The sequence below is a fragment of the Monodon monoceros genome, unplaced genomic scaffold (genome assembly GCF_005190385.1).
Source record: "Monodon monoceros isolate NGI ecotype Baffin Bay Population unplaced genomic scaffold, NGI_Narwhal_1 Super_Scaffold_12, whole genome shotgun sequence".
NCBI classification, from domain to species: domain Eukaryota; kingdom Metazoa; phylum Chordata; class Mammalia; order Artiodactyla; family Monodontidae; genus Monodon; species Monodon monoceros.
Window position 1 is genome coordinate 154,887,516 of NW_021703768.1, and position 14,024 is coordinate 154,901,539.

A 14,024-nucleotide genomic window follows, 5' to 3' on the forward strand; every position below is an offset into this window, starting at 1 on the left:
CATCTTATAGTTTTTGCTGTACAGGTCTTTTGCCTCCTTAGGTAGGTTTATTCCTAGGATTGAACTCAATCTCCAGCCCCTCTCCCCTCCCTGGATGTCAGGGGGTCCCAACCTTCTAGTCACATGGTTGGTTACCCTGGCAATCAGCCCCCATCCTTAGGGGCTTTTGGAAAATCACTTCATTAACATAAAAAAAACCCACCTCTGTGCCTCTCCTCACTTAGGAAATTCCAAGGGTTTAGGAGCTCTGAGTCAGAAACAGGAGGAAGACCAAACACATATTTCTTATTATAAATCACAACATCACAACCATTGTTTTGTGTATTGTGCTTGTTTTCCTTTGGTTGTTTCAGGGGGCCAGTGTCTTAGTTCAGGCTGTTATAACAAAGTACCATAGACTGTGCAGCTTAAATAACAGAAATTTATTGCTTAAAGTTGTGGAGACTGGAAGTCTGAAATCAGGGTGCTAGCATGGTTGGGTGCTGGTGAAAGCCCTCTTCTGAATTGCAGATGGCCATCCTCTCACTGTGTTCTCACACGGGGGAAGGGGGAAGGGGTCTTTTCTTATAAGGGCACTAATCCCATTCATTAGGCTCCACCCTCATGACCTCATCTAAGCCTGATCACCTCAAAAAGATCCCATCTTCAAACACTGTCATGTTGAGGGTTAGGATTTCAGCATATGAATTTTGGGGGGACACAACATTCAGACCTTAGCAGAGGGTAAATCCAGCCCCTCTTCTCCATTGTGGCTAGAAGTTGAAGTCCCAGCTGTTGGTTTTGAGGCCTGTGTTATCCTTGTTCCTTAGTTGGCTGGAACTGGAAGATGCTGTTGTTGCCACTGTCTGCTATTTATGAAGCCCAGTATTTATAATTTGTTGGGTCTTGTAGTTAGTTATAGGCCTGGAAACATGGGCTGGTAACAGCCTGGAGACAAGGAGGGGCCATAGGGTAGCTGTGTCCCCCATGCCTTCTGACTCAGAAGCGTGAGTGGCTCCCAGGAATGGCTGCGCAGTGAGAATCAGGTAGCCTCTGGGGTGGGGCCCGTTCCCCAGGCAGATGGGGTGCAGGCCTCGCTTCAGCTCCACCCTTCATCCTCAGTGACCAGCACCGACTACGAAACTGCTGTGGATGCCACGGAAACCTCGTCCTATTTCAGCGCCCAAGGCTACCTGTCCAGGTACAGGGTCATGCAGGGGTGGTCCTGGGCCCTTTGCGGGGGGTGGCAATGCTGGCTTGGACTGACAGAATCCAAATCCTGGAGCCTTCATCCAGGCCACGGCAGTCTCTGTCCAGGAAAGAGGAGACCTCAGAAGCCATCCACGCTTGACCCTGGTCCCCTCCTGTCCTGGACCCCTCACTGGTCCATCTCACATCTGCCCCTTCTTGGTTCTCCCTGCCAGCTGGGAGCAGGAGGGCACGGAGTCTACCTCAGAGGAGGGGCAGCTGCCGCAGGTTGTGGAGGACCTGAAAGACCTCCAGGTGGCCCCCGGCACACGTCTGGCCAAGTTCCAGCTCAAGGTGAAAGGTAAGGGAGAGAGAGATGAAGGGAAAGGAGCTGCCTCCCACCAGAGGGAGGGTTAGGGTTGGTTAGGGTTAGATCACCCAGGGGTCTATGAGGGCCTGTGGAGGGCATGGTGCCCACTGGACTGTGGCCCTGTGCTAACCACTCCCCCTGCGGCCCCAGGCTACCCCACACCTCGACTGTACTGGTTCAAAGATGGGCAGCCCCTGACTGCATCTGCACACATCTGCATGACGGACAGGAAGACACTGCACACCCTGGAGATTGTCTCGGTCACCAGCGAGGATGCTGGCCAGTACTCGGCCTACATCAGCAACACCGTGGGTGCTGCTTATTCGTCTGCTCGGCTGCTGGTCCGAGGTGGGTGCTCAGGGATGCAGCAGAGCTTGGTGTCCACACCCAGGTTGATGTCCACCTATAAACCATGCTGTGGCAAGCCTGGGAGCTAGGGCCCAGTGGTCACTGCCCCTGTGTGCAAAAGTCACAGGTGGCCAGAAGCTGGCTCCCAGAGAACATGGGCCCTTAGAGGGCGTGGGGCCCGTGAAAACTGACCAGCAAGCAGGGTAGCTAGCTGGTGGAGTAGGCCCAGGCAAGCATGGAGCCCTCCGTAGACTGTGGAGGAAGAGGCAGGTAGTAATTGGGGGAGTAGAGGTCTTAACTTCCTTATTTTCCAAAGTTCTGAGCACTGCAAGGTGATTCCAAGTCTTGCCCAAATATGCCCTGGTCTAGGGACCCAACACTGCCTGTGGCATTGCTTCAGTTGTGGCGTTTTGAGCACAAGCATCCCCAAGTTAGTTTCAGAGCAACGCCCCAGACTCCTGGGCGGGCATGGGTAACATTCCATCTGGTCCGTGGGGACTGAGTGAATTCCATGTCTGCATGGCCAGGTTTAGGAAAGGTGCTGTGTGTAGGAGTGGGCGGGGCCGCCCTCGGGACTCACACCCTGCTAGGCAGGCCCACTCAGGGGAGGGGGCACCTTGGTGCTGTAGATCTGACCTCTGTGCTTTCTTCAGGCCCCAATGAACCAGAAGAGAAGCCGGCATTCGGTGAGCCGACTCCAGAGGGCAGAGGGAGGGAGGGTGGGGTGGACACTGGGGGCAGGTTCAGTGAGGGTGCGTGAGGGGGACGACCACGTGGAATTGGGGCTCTGCATTGTTTACCACCAACCGCCCCATGTCTCTCCAGATGTACAGCAACAGCTGGTGCCACCCCGATTCCTGGAGAAGTTCACCTCCAAGAAGGTGAAGAAGGGCTCCAGCATCACCTTCTCAGTGAAGGTTGAAGGTGAGATGTCCTGCCTCCCTGTCCCACTCAGGAGAGCCCCCAGGGAGGTCCCCTGCCTGCACCCACTCAGGACCTCCTAGGGAGGCTCAGAGGTGACCCCTGCCTCCCAGAGCCACCCTCTTGGTGTGGGGAGACTGTCCACCATATACTCCTGCCTGCAGGAGACCCGCTCCCAGCTGTGCATTGGCTGCGGGAGGAGGCTGAGCAGGGTGTGCTGTGGATCGGCTGCCACACGCCGGGCTACACAGTGGCCAGCTCTGCCCAGCAGCACAGCCTGGTCCTTCTGGATGTGGACCGTCAGCACCAGGGCACCTACACCTGCATCGCCACAAACACTGCTGGCCAAGCCCTCTGTTCCGCAAGCTTGCACGTCTCTGGCTGTGAGTGGGCATGGGTGACCCAGCCAGGAGTGGGAGAGGGGCAGTGTGGGTAGTGTGCAGCCTCAGAGCTCATGGGCCAGCTCCCACACCCTACACTGTGGGCTCCGTTCAGCTAGCTGAGACCCTCCTAGAAGCCCCCTGCCGCCCTGAGTGGTTTCTTCCTGGGTCACTCTCAGCTCTTCCCAGGGCGGGTGAGTCAAGTGCAGACCCCATTCCCGTCCCTACCAGTGGTGGGATGACTGTGGGCCAAGCTGGAACACTGGGCACAGTCTTCCTCGGGGCTCCAGATGACAGGGCCAAGGCCCCCTGGGGGGTGGTCCAGGCATCCCTGGCAGGGGTCCCGATCAGAATCAGAGCTCGAGGGTATGAGGTGTCATCCTGGTCGCTCACCCTGTTCTCCTGACAGTACCTAAGGAGGCTGGGGCAGCAGAGGAGCAGGCCGGGGTGAAGGAGGCCCTCATCTCCACCTTCCTGCAGGGGTGAGTGAGGGGCTGCTCAAGAGGCAGAGGGGCCAGGAGTGAGGTCCCGGGAGTGTGGGTCCTGGGAGTGCAGGTCCTGGGCGAGTGGGGTCCTTGTCCTGGTGGGGGGCAGTGCTGCTGCTGGGAGGGAGCCCCATCACAGATCCCAGCCCAGCTCTGGCCCTCTTGGGCCATGTGGCTTGGGTCCCCATTGTAAAGAGAGGACTTCCCCAGGGCCCCGACTGTGGCATCAAGGCCCACTGCCCCCAGACCCTCTTTTCTGTCAGGCCCTTCAGGATACCTCCTCCCCCTTTAGGACCCAAGTTGTTTCTGAACAGATGTCTCAACCTTCAGGTTTCACAGACCTTGCTGGGCAGAGGAAAGGTACGGGCTGAGTGGGCACACATCTGTGCGGGGTGGGGGACAGGGGGTGTGGAGGAGGCTGCCCAGCTGGCAGGCCCCAGGACCGTGTGGCCCTAGGAACACCTGCTTGCCTAGCTCTGGGCTGGGCCTCCCTGCCCTCTTATGGGCCTAATTCTGAGCTTTGGTTGGTCTCCGGGCCATTTCTGACCCTCGAGGATGTGGAAGCTCGCGGGGGCCCCTGGGCTGGGCCAGCCCTTGGCTCAGAGCTCTCGTCCAGGGGGCTGTATGGATGCCTAGGGGCAGGCAGCTGCTGAGTCAGGGCTGGCATGGGGGCAGTTCGGGGAGGCGGGTGCTGGATATGCTGCCGACAGGGCCCCCACTTTGTCAGGGATTCTCCCCCTGCCCCCAATTCCCAGCCTCTAAGTGTGCCTGCCCCCTGACATGTCCAGCTGCTTCCTGGCCACCTGCACGGGGCCCCAGCACCTTGGCATATTTAAAAAATTGTTTTATGGAGAATACTGAGTCTGCACAGAAGTCGAGAGGAGGGAGCCGTGCACCCCATGTACCCATTGCCCACCTTTGGGATCACTTCTCCACTGACCTGCTTTGTTAATTTACCCAGCCCTCCCTTCCCTGTGCTGCCCCCATCCCAAGCCGCCCTCGTTCCCCCATAACCCCAGCAACTGCTCCCAGCCCCTTACACCTGCAAAGGATCACACTTCCATCAAGGTCGACCTGAAGCCATCAAACCACAGCTGCGGGGGGTCTGGCTGGGGGAGCCCTCGGGCCACAATTTGGGGTCCTGCCCCCTGCCTTCAGTGTCCAGGACCTGCCCTCGTATTATACTGCCTGGCTGAGGTCCTTGTGATCTCCGTCCCTTCTGAGCCCCTTCCCAGACCAGCGGCCAAGTGGCCAACAGGAATGGAGGTTTGGCACAAACCCCACTGGGGACCCCACAGCTCCAAGCTCCAACCCCAGCCTGACCATTTACCCAGCTTTGCCCTCAGCTGCCCTTGCCCACTGCCTTGCAACCATGCTGGCTACCTGCTGTCCCCTGACTGCCTGCTCTCCCCACAGCCACCTGCTGCCCCCACTGTCATGCCTGAGTTTGTGGTCCCCTAAGTCACACCTTGGCTCAGTTGCCCTTGAGCCAAAGAGACCCCTAGTTGTGGTCAGCCTTCCCTGCTTCTGGCAGCTCTGGCCCAAGTCTGTGCATCCCTTGGCTACTCTGACCCCCAAGCCCAGGATGGGCCTGGAGGCGGGTGTTCGGGCACATCTGTGGAGCACACGGCTGGCTGAGCTAGGGTCTGGCCCCCAGGAGAGCTTCCGTCATCAGAGGCCTGTGGCCACCTGTCCTTGGCCGAGGTGGGCACGGAGGAGTTCCTGAAGAAGCTCACTTCGCAGATCACAGAGATGGTGTCAGCCAAGATCACACAGGGTAAGGGTAGCTGGTGATGGAGCGAGGTCCAGGGATGGCCGTGACTGAGCCCCCAGGACTGGGGCCCCTCCTCACCTGAACGCCCTGTAGACCCATGGGAGGGCGGCATGGGGGGCAGGCCCTTTGAAGGCATCATGTGCCCTGTGTCCCCCAGCCACGCTGCAGGTGCCTGGAGGTGACAGCGATGAGGAGTCCAAGACGCCGTCCGCATCCCCCCGGCATGGCCGGTCACGCCCCTCTTCCAGCGTCCAGGAGTCATCCTCAGAGTCCGAGGATGGAGACTACCGGGGAGAGGTGCATGGGCAGGCGAGGGGTGGGGCAGGGGGGCAAGGGGGTATGAGAGTGTCAGGGACAGGGTGAAGGTGGAGTTGGTGTAGGGGGCCAGGGGAGCTGGGGCAGAGGAGGTGGGCACACACCTGAGTGGCCAATATCACCACTGCGACCCAGGACACCCCCAGCACCCCAGAGGTTCCTCCTTGTCCCTTTGGGGTGGGCCACCTGGCACTCCTGGTAGGATTTCCATCAGTAGAGATGGGTTGAGCCTGTTCTAGAACTTCATGGAATCTCAGGATGGCTGCTTCTTCTCCACTTAATTCCAGAGGCCTTGTAGCCTGGGGCCTTAGGAGGCCCACTGGCCCCTCTCCAGGTCTGACTCAGTGACTTCCCCCCCAGATCTTTGACATCTATGTGGTCACGGCTGACTACCTGCCCCTGGGGGCTGAGCAGGATGCCATCTTGCTGCGGGAGGGCCAGTATGTGGAGGTACTGGACTGGGCGCACCCGCTGCGCTGGCTTGTGCGTACCAAACCCACCAAGTCCAGCCTCTCTCGGCAAGGCTGGGTGTCTCCTGCCTACCTGGACAAGCGGCTCAAGGTACCTGGATGGCTGGAAGGGTGGTCCTGGGGTTGTACCCCCGTTCCCCATGAAGGTGGGAGCCTCGCCCTGGAAGGACAGGCTAGTGCTCAGGCTGTCTATGTCCCTCTCCTGTCTCTCACCAGCTGTCACCTGAGTGGGGGCCAGCCGAGGCCCCTGAGTTCCCCGGGGAGGCTGTGTCGGAGGATGAGTACAAGACGAGGCTGAGGTGAGGGGCCACCGGGCAGGAACTGTGGGGAGCCGGGTTCCTGTGGGGAGCCTCCAAGATGCTAATTACACCCAAATCCCCTGGGGCTTGCCTCTAGCTGGCGGGACCTTGCCTGGAAACTTCGTGTGGTGGGGCTGCCTGGTGTGTGAGGGTGCCCTCCCTCCACCAGCTTGCCAGGCCCATTCTGAAAGTGGGCAGCAGGATGCACGTGACTTGGAAATGCCCGGTTCAGCAGCTAAGCTCCTGGATCTTCCCCTCATGGCTGTCTCCCCACCCAGCTCCATCATCCAGGAGCTGCTGAGCTCGGAGCAGGCCTTTGTGGGCAAGCTGCAGTTCCTGCAGAACCACCACATGCAGTACCTGGACCACTGCCCCCACGTGCCCACGGCCGTGGCCAGCCAGAAGGCAGTCATCTTCCGAAATGTGCAGGACATCAGTCACTTCCATAGCAGGTGGGCATGCAGGGTGGGCCTCAAGGCTATTCCCCGGTCTGTGTGTACATGCATGTACACACACACATGCTTAGACACACACTGTTCACACGTGTGCACATACAAGTCATACATGCACAAGACATATGCCTACACACGTGGACACACACCACACATGTGCATACACACGTGGATGCTCACACTCGCACATGTGTGTACCGACAGGGCTGTACCTCAGGAAAGTGGGCAGGAGTCGAGAAGAGACAGAACCTTTGATGACTCGATTCACCCACTGGTGCACCACACTCCTATACACACATGTCCCCAGGAACACAGGCACGTGCACCTGGCTTATCCCCGGAAGTGCCTGTGACACACCTACCCACTGCAACCCAAGTACACAGACATACCCCAGAAATGTGCGCACACATGTACATGGGCACACACAAGTACATGTGCATACCTGCACACTCACACACAGCCTTTCACATGTGGGCATACATGTACATGGCACACACACGAATACATGTACACCCACAGACACGTACTCCCTTACGTGCTTGCACACCTGCACATAAGTGCACGCCCTGAAATACCACATATGCGTGGCCCTCACAGCCCAGAACACTCACTGTCATCCACAGGAACCCGGCCCTGGGAAGGAGCCTGTTTCTTCCCAAACCTGAGGGTTTGGGGCTGGGTTGTGGGTCATGGGTGAGGGTCCTGATGTCAGCCCTCACCTGACCACTGTTCCCCTCCATGGCAGCTTCTCACAGGAGCTGCATAGCTGTGACACGGATGATGACGTGGCCATGTGCTTCATCAAGAACCAGGCAGCCTTTGAGAAGTATCTGGAGTTCCTGGTGGGCCGAGTGCAGGCTGAGTCGGTGATGGTCAGCACGGCCGTGCAGGAGTTCTACAAGGTGCTCCTCTGCCCGTCAGCCCTGCCTCCACTCGCCAGGCTTGATGCTGGCTTCTAGCTCTTAGATCATCTTCCCTGACCCTGCTCAGGCCCCACTTCAGCCTGCCCAGGCCCCCTGGCCCCTAGCTTAGAAAAGCGGGCAGGGTCCCGCCCCCCCCAACCCCAAGCTCTGCTCACCTGTTAGACAGTGACACCCGCCATCACCTGGGGCATTGGTGGGGCCCACCTGGGGAGGAGGGTCTGTGTGTGGGACCCTGATCCACCAGCTCTGGGGCTCTGGGGACATAAGCCATCTGGAAGCTGTGCCCCCCTGCCCTGAACCCCAGCCCTGCGATTTCCACAGAAATACACTGAGGAGGTGCTGTCAGCCGCAGATCCTTCGCAGCCACCCCCACCATCCCTGCAGCACTTCCTGGAGCAGCCAGTGGAACGGGTCCAGCAGTACCAGGCCCTCCTCAAGGTAGGCACGGCCGGCCAGGGGCTGCGGGGCCACCCCCATGCCCAGCCACCCCAGGTCTCGCCCTGACCCGCAGTCTCCCCCAGGAGCTGATCCGCAACAAGGCGCGGAATGGACAGAACTGTGCACTGCTGGAGCAGGCCTATGCAGTGGTGTCGGCCCTGCCACAGCGTGCCGAGAACCAGCTGCACGTGTCGCTCATGGAGAACTACCCGGGCACCCTGGAGGCTCTAGGCGAGCCCATCCGCCAGGTCTGGGACTGGGGGTGCAGTGGAGGGCCTGGGCAGGTGGCCAGGGCTTGTGGAGGGCTGGACTCCAGGCTGGGCCTGGCTGACCACAGGCTCACCACTCTCCCAGGGCCACTTCATTGTGTGGGAGGGGACACCGGGTGCGCGGATGCCGTGGAAGGGCCACCACCGGCATGTCTTCCTGTTCCGCCACCACCTGGTGGTCTGCAAGCCCAAGCGTGACTCACGCACTGACACCTTCAGCTACGTCTTCCGGAACATGATGAAGGTTTGCAGGGTGCCAGCGGAGCCTGGGTGGGCAGAGGGAGGCCATGCAGGATGTGCAGGCAGGTGGAGGCTGCTGGCCGGTCCTGCAGCCCTGTCCTGGGTGACCATGGCTCAGCCTGCATCCAGGCGCTCAGCCTGCATCCTCCCCCCACAGCTGAGCAGCATCGACCTGAACGACAAGGTGGAGGGCGATGACCGTGCCTTCGAGGTTTGGCACGAGCGGGAGGACTCAGTACGCAAGTACCTGCTGCAGGCGCGGACGGTCATCACCAAGAACTCCTGGGTGAAGGAGATCTGTGGCATCCAGCAGCGCCTGGCCCTGCCCGTGTGGCGTGAGTGCCTGGGCTCATGAAGCGAGGCTGGATGGGAGGCTGAACCTTTCAGCCTGGCTGTCTGGCTTGCAGGCACCCAGGTTGGCAGGTCCTGAGCCCTGGCGCCCTGCCCCTACCTGGGCAGGCACAAGGGAAGGGGCCCGATTCTGGGGCAAGTGGCTCTCTCTACCCTTGGTTAGCCCAGCCTCTCGGGAGCCCTTAGTCAGAGTGTAGGGCTGGCCCTGACCAGAATTGAGGGGAGCCTCGAGGTTCACTCGGGGCTTTCCAGCACAAGGCAGGTGCCCAGACAGTGTTAGGAATGTGAAGGGCCCAGAAGTTCCTCGTTTAGAACAGGAGAGAGGATCCCATTTCAACATGCGCTCTTTTTCCACAGTCCCTACCACTCCCCAGTATACAGCCAACCTGTGTCGCTCACCCTAATGCCCATCCAGGCCCTAGTGTGGTACTATGGATAAAGGCTCACAAGGGGTGGTATCTGTTGCAACCACATCCTTGGTCATGGGGCTCTGGCCCTGCCAGGTGTGCACCTGAGGGGACGGGTGAGTGCTCCAGGCCCTGTGTATGTATCCCCAGGCCCCCCGGAATTTGAAGAGGAGCTGGCCGACTGCACGGCTGAGCTGGGCGAGACAGTCAAGCTAGCCTGCCGTGTGACGGGCACACCCAAGCCCATTGTGAGCTGGTACAAAGGTAGGCATTTGGGGACCAGTGGATACTGATCTTGCAACAAGCAAGAGCTGCCCAGAGGGAATCAGGCTGGGCAGGGGACCAGGGATCCAGGGTGGGGTCTGGCTGAGGGGCTGGACACAAGAGACAGGCCTCCTGTTCCAGTCTCCTGTTCCTGAATCAAAGACAGGCTGGCCAGTGTGCACAGGTGGATGAGGTGGGACAGAGGCGGAGGCTGCTTAGGTAGGCATCGTGTTTCTGACGCAGTGACTCTGCCCACCACCGAATCTCACTCATGCGCTCTCATTTGACATGTTTGTGCTGAGTGCCCAGGTACCATTCCAGGTGCAGGGAAGGTGCAGTGAACAGGCAGATCAACCTTGTCCAAGGAGGCTGACCTTCTAGGGGAGGAGACAGATGACAAGCACATAGACAAATGTGTAATATTTGTGACCAGCCAGAGAAATAAGGCAGAGTGAAGGGCAGAGAGTATTCATCATGCAGACATGTTGGAGGAACTCCAAATAGGCAGTCAGGCTCCAGAAGGACAGGGGAGGGGGAGGCGCTGAGGCAGGTGCAGTGGGGAATGAGGCTGGGGAATGCTGGGCCTTGAGGGCTGCCGTGTGGGTCTCAGATTTGTCTCTGTGTGTGATGGGAGCTGCAAAGTTTGGGGGTCCCCAGGAACACCGAGGTCAGGAGCCCAAGACCATTCTCACTGGACACGAACTGCGAGGTTGGGGGTCCCATAACTGCCTTCAGGTTCAGTGATTCACTAGGACTCACAGAACTCAGCAGAGCCATTCCACTCAGGGTTCTGGTTTACTGCAGTAAAAGGGAAGAGGCACATGGGGTGGGGTCCAGTTGGGGATCCAGGTATGGTCCAGATGTCCCCCCAGTGGAGTTGTGTGGACATGCCTGTTTCTGTCAGTACAGATGTGTGCCATCACATGGAGTGTGGCCAACCAGGGACGCTCACTTGTTGAGCCTTGTTGTCCAGGGTTTCTGTTGGGGCATTCACGTAGGCTGACTACCTGCATGGCTGACCTCAATCTCTGGCCCCTCTGAGGTCAAGCTGATGCAGTATGGCCTAAAGCCCTCACCCTAAATCACAGTGTGGCATAGACCATCTGGCGTGGTCCAGGTTCCCAGGTAAACCAAGATACTCTTACTAGGCCTCACCTGGCTGGCAGGTAGGTCTCCTCCGGGCTGGCAGGTAAATCCTGAATCCTTAGTTCAGTCCCAGTAGCCGAGTCCAGTCCTGGTTTTGGAGGAGCTGTCCCAGGGAAGTCAGTCCTCCTGTCCTGCTTGTTCACAACCAGCTGGGGCATTTGTTCACCCACGAATGGCTAAGAATGGGGCTGGAGAAGACATGCAGGGGCACTTTGCTGGGACATGAAAGAGGGGCCGTCCCAGTCCCACTGTCAGAGCTTCAGGCCAGAGTCAGTGGAGCGGCAGCTGGTCCCCCGCAGCAGCCTGGGGATCATCCTTCTGGGGTCTGTGGGGTCCTGGCGTCTGTGGAGCTCCCTTCCCAGCTGCCTCACAGAGCCCATATGTAGTGCAGCTCCATTTCCCTGCCATCCCTTCTCACACCCCAAACTTGCACCTGTGACGATGTGTCCAGAGAGACAAAGCCATTCCATAAAAGTTATTTAGAAGTAAGAATGAGCCTCTCAGCCGCCACCTTTCAGCTGGGCTGCCCCCAGGAAAGTGTGCCCGCCGGGCTGCGTCTGAGGGGAATGAGGGATGCACCATGCCCAGGAACAGTTAGAGTGGGATCCCAGGTTCCCAGCTGTATCCAGACAATCCACTGTCCCTTTCATCTTGACCATTACCCTGTGAGCAGCTTGCAGGCTTTGACCCCTCTGAGGACAGCTGTGTCCAGTGAGTAGAGGAAGCAAGGGACAGTCAGACGGTCAGTTCATGCTGGGCAGCTTCTGTGAGAGACGACACAGGTTCTCAAACCGCAGGTGGTCCAGGCAGCGTACACAGCCATGTGGTGTGGCCAGAGCTGGCCGTTCACCGACCTAAAGCAGCATCTCAGCTGGAAACACCACAGATGGCCCTGAGAGGCACCCATCTGCCAGATGGGGGGGTCCACCCCAAGTGATGTGCACCCCCCTCATCTCAGAGCCTCTCTCGGCAGTCCCCTGTCTGGCATGCACGGCAACTCAGTGCCACGTGCAATGCAACGGCTCCACACAGGAACCCTGGTGGGAGCCCTATCAGTGGCCTCACTTTGCCTCCATGGTTCATGGACCCAAGAAAGGGTGTCTTCAACCCACCTGTCTATAGCCTGTTAAGTGTCAAACCACATAGCCAGGGCGTTCACAACATCTCAAGGTCAGTGAGCACATAACCTTTGCCAGGAAAAGTAGCATCTGCCAGGAGAAATCAGACTCACCAGCCAGCAAACATGTCATTCATTTGGCGGAAGCTTGAGTGTCGGGGGAGAGGGCCAAGTCCTGATCCACGCCCCCCGCCCTCCGGGGCAGCCAGCAGGGAGCAGAGAGCACCAGCAATGCGTATTAGAGATCATGCCCATGCGAATGCAGGGACCTCTGGTCTTGGTCCTTGCATGCCAGCAGGAAGGAAAAGCGGGTGGCTGCAATGCCCAGGACTCCCACCAGGAGCTGTTAGCCTGCACAGCAGACCCTATTACAGCCACCCTGTCCAAGCCAGCTGGAGCCACAGGACCAGTGACTGGATTGGGCTGGTGACAATCTCCTGCCAGCCACCACTCTCTCTGGCTGTTGATTTTGGACTCGGCCTCTCTCGTTAGCTTGGCTCCTTTCACATCACCCAGGAGGACTGGAACTTCCTTTCTCCTCCTGGGGTCCTGTTGGCAATCTTGGGACGTGACACGTTGCTGGGCTGGACCTATAGCCTATATAGGACCTATAGCCACCTATCCAAGTGTAGGGTGTCCCCACCCTTGTGTGGAGCAGGGAATTCCGAACAGAGGTAGAAGCCACAGTCACAGCACCCTGACTTGACCCCAAGGTGACATTACTTTTCCTGCTCTCTGGGAACCTTGCTCACATCCCATCAGTGGAATCAGATGCCTGTGTCCAGCAGAGCCATCAAAATCTAAGTTCTCCCCCTGCCTCAGGTGCCTGGCATATCAGATGGGCATGTAGGGCCTCTGGTCCCTCTGGGCACAGGGAGATGAAGGCCCACTTCTGATTTTTTTTTTTTTTTTTTTTTTGCGGTACACGGGCCTCTCACTGTTGTGGCCTCTCCCGTTGCGGAGCACAGGCTCCGGATGCGCAGGCTCAGTGGCCATGGCTCACGGGCCCAGCCACTCAGCAGCATGTGGGATCCTCCCGGACTGGGGCACGAACCTGTGTCCCCTGCATCGGCAGGCGGACTCTCAACCACTGCGCCACCAGGGAAGCCCCATTTTCTGATTATTTTTCTCTTAAACAGAGGTGAAGGTGGAGGACGAGGAAGGGGCCAGGGATCGAACAAGACACACTTCCATAGCTCAGTAATATCCAGTGTTTTGGGCTCACTCAAAGCCCTAAATGGGGCAGCAAGATTGTCACTACTGATCCCATCTGTTTTAGCTTGACTTAAAAACCACATCACATTGTTCTCAGGGGCTCTGTGCCCCTTGCCTGGCTGGGGTTTAACTTGCATGGTGGTGACCTTTTGGATGGGGTCCACTTAGCAGGGGTTTCCACTGGCCCAGAGCCGTGGTAACACCTCCCATCCTCTTTCTGGGTCTTCCCATAATGGCTGAGTGAGTTTTCCAAGGAGGCAGGGCCACCTGTCAGGAAGCACTTACATCTCTTTGGATCACCTTCTCCAGTGTGTCACCAGCATTCTAGACACCATCCAGGTGCCACGAGCCCATGTGCCAGCTATTGATGGTTCCCCGTAGAGGTTTGTCTATATCAGGGAGTTGTCCCGAGCCAGGGTTCACAGCAAACACTGAGGTCCTTTACTGTTAACTCTAAAAGAATGCTGCACGTGTTTGGTGCCCATGCCTCTCATCCCTGAGTTCTAGTCCTGCTCCTACCTGCATTCTGCCCATCAGGATTGGTGATGGCTCTCTCTTTGCACCCAGTGTAGGTGTGTGTTTCTGTGACTGGGGTAAGAAGGGAATGGAAACTTCCTGGGACTCAGCATGGGTTCTAATATTTGTTGGGAAGTGGGGCTGACCTGAGGCTGAA

The 14,024-nt window shown here is 58.4% G+C and overlaps 1 protein-coding gene across 2 annotated transcripts in view; it reads left to right on the forward strand.

The window, feature by feature from the left end:
• The window catches only part of OBSCN (obscurin, cytoskeletal calmodulin and titin-interacting RhoGEF), a 158,108-nt gene that overhangs the window by 131,953 nt on the left and 12,131 nt on the right, over positions 1 to 14,024 (forward strand). For both annotated transcript variants that reach the window (XM_029216329.1, XM_029216330.1), the window contains exons 53-71: positions 1,102 to 1,180; positions 1,404 to 1,528; positions 1,688 to 1,885; positions 2,539 to 2,571; positions 2,711 to 2,809; positions 2,971 to 3,189; positions 3,596 to 3,668; positions 3,964 to 4,031; positions 5,329 to 5,448; positions 5,603 to 5,742; positions 6,121 to 6,321; positions 6,447 to 6,529; positions 6,808 to 6,981; positions 7,727 to 7,883; positions 8,226 to 8,342; positions 8,426 to 8,590; positions 8,697 to 8,855; positions 9,009 to 9,186; positions 9,760 to 9,873. In XM_029216329.1, the coding sequence (XP_029072162.1) occupies positions 1,102 to 1,180; positions 1,404 to 1,528; positions 1,688 to 1,885; positions 2,539 to 2,571; positions 2,711 to 2,809; positions 2,971 to 3,189; positions 3,596 to 3,668; positions 3,964 to 4,031; positions 5,329 to 5,448; positions 5,603 to 5,742; positions 6,121 to 6,321; positions 6,447 to 6,529; positions 6,808 to 6,981; positions 7,727 to 7,883; positions 8,226 to 8,342; positions 8,426 to 8,590; positions 8,697 to 8,855; positions 9,009 to 9,186; positions 9,760 to 9,873 (2,502 nt within the window). The remainder of the gene's footprint in view (positions 1 to 1,101; positions 1,181 to 1,403; positions 1,529 to 1,687; positions 1,886 to 2,538; positions 2,572 to 2,710; positions 2,810 to 2,970; positions 3,190 to 3,595; positions 3,669 to 3,963; positions 4,032 to 5,328; positions 5,449 to 5,602; positions 5,743 to 6,120; positions 6,322 to 6,446; positions 6,530 to 6,807; positions 6,982 to 7,726; positions 7,884 to 8,225; positions 8,343 to 8,425; positions 8,591 to 8,696; positions 8,856 to 9,008; positions 9,187 to 9,759; positions 9,874 to 14,024) is intronic.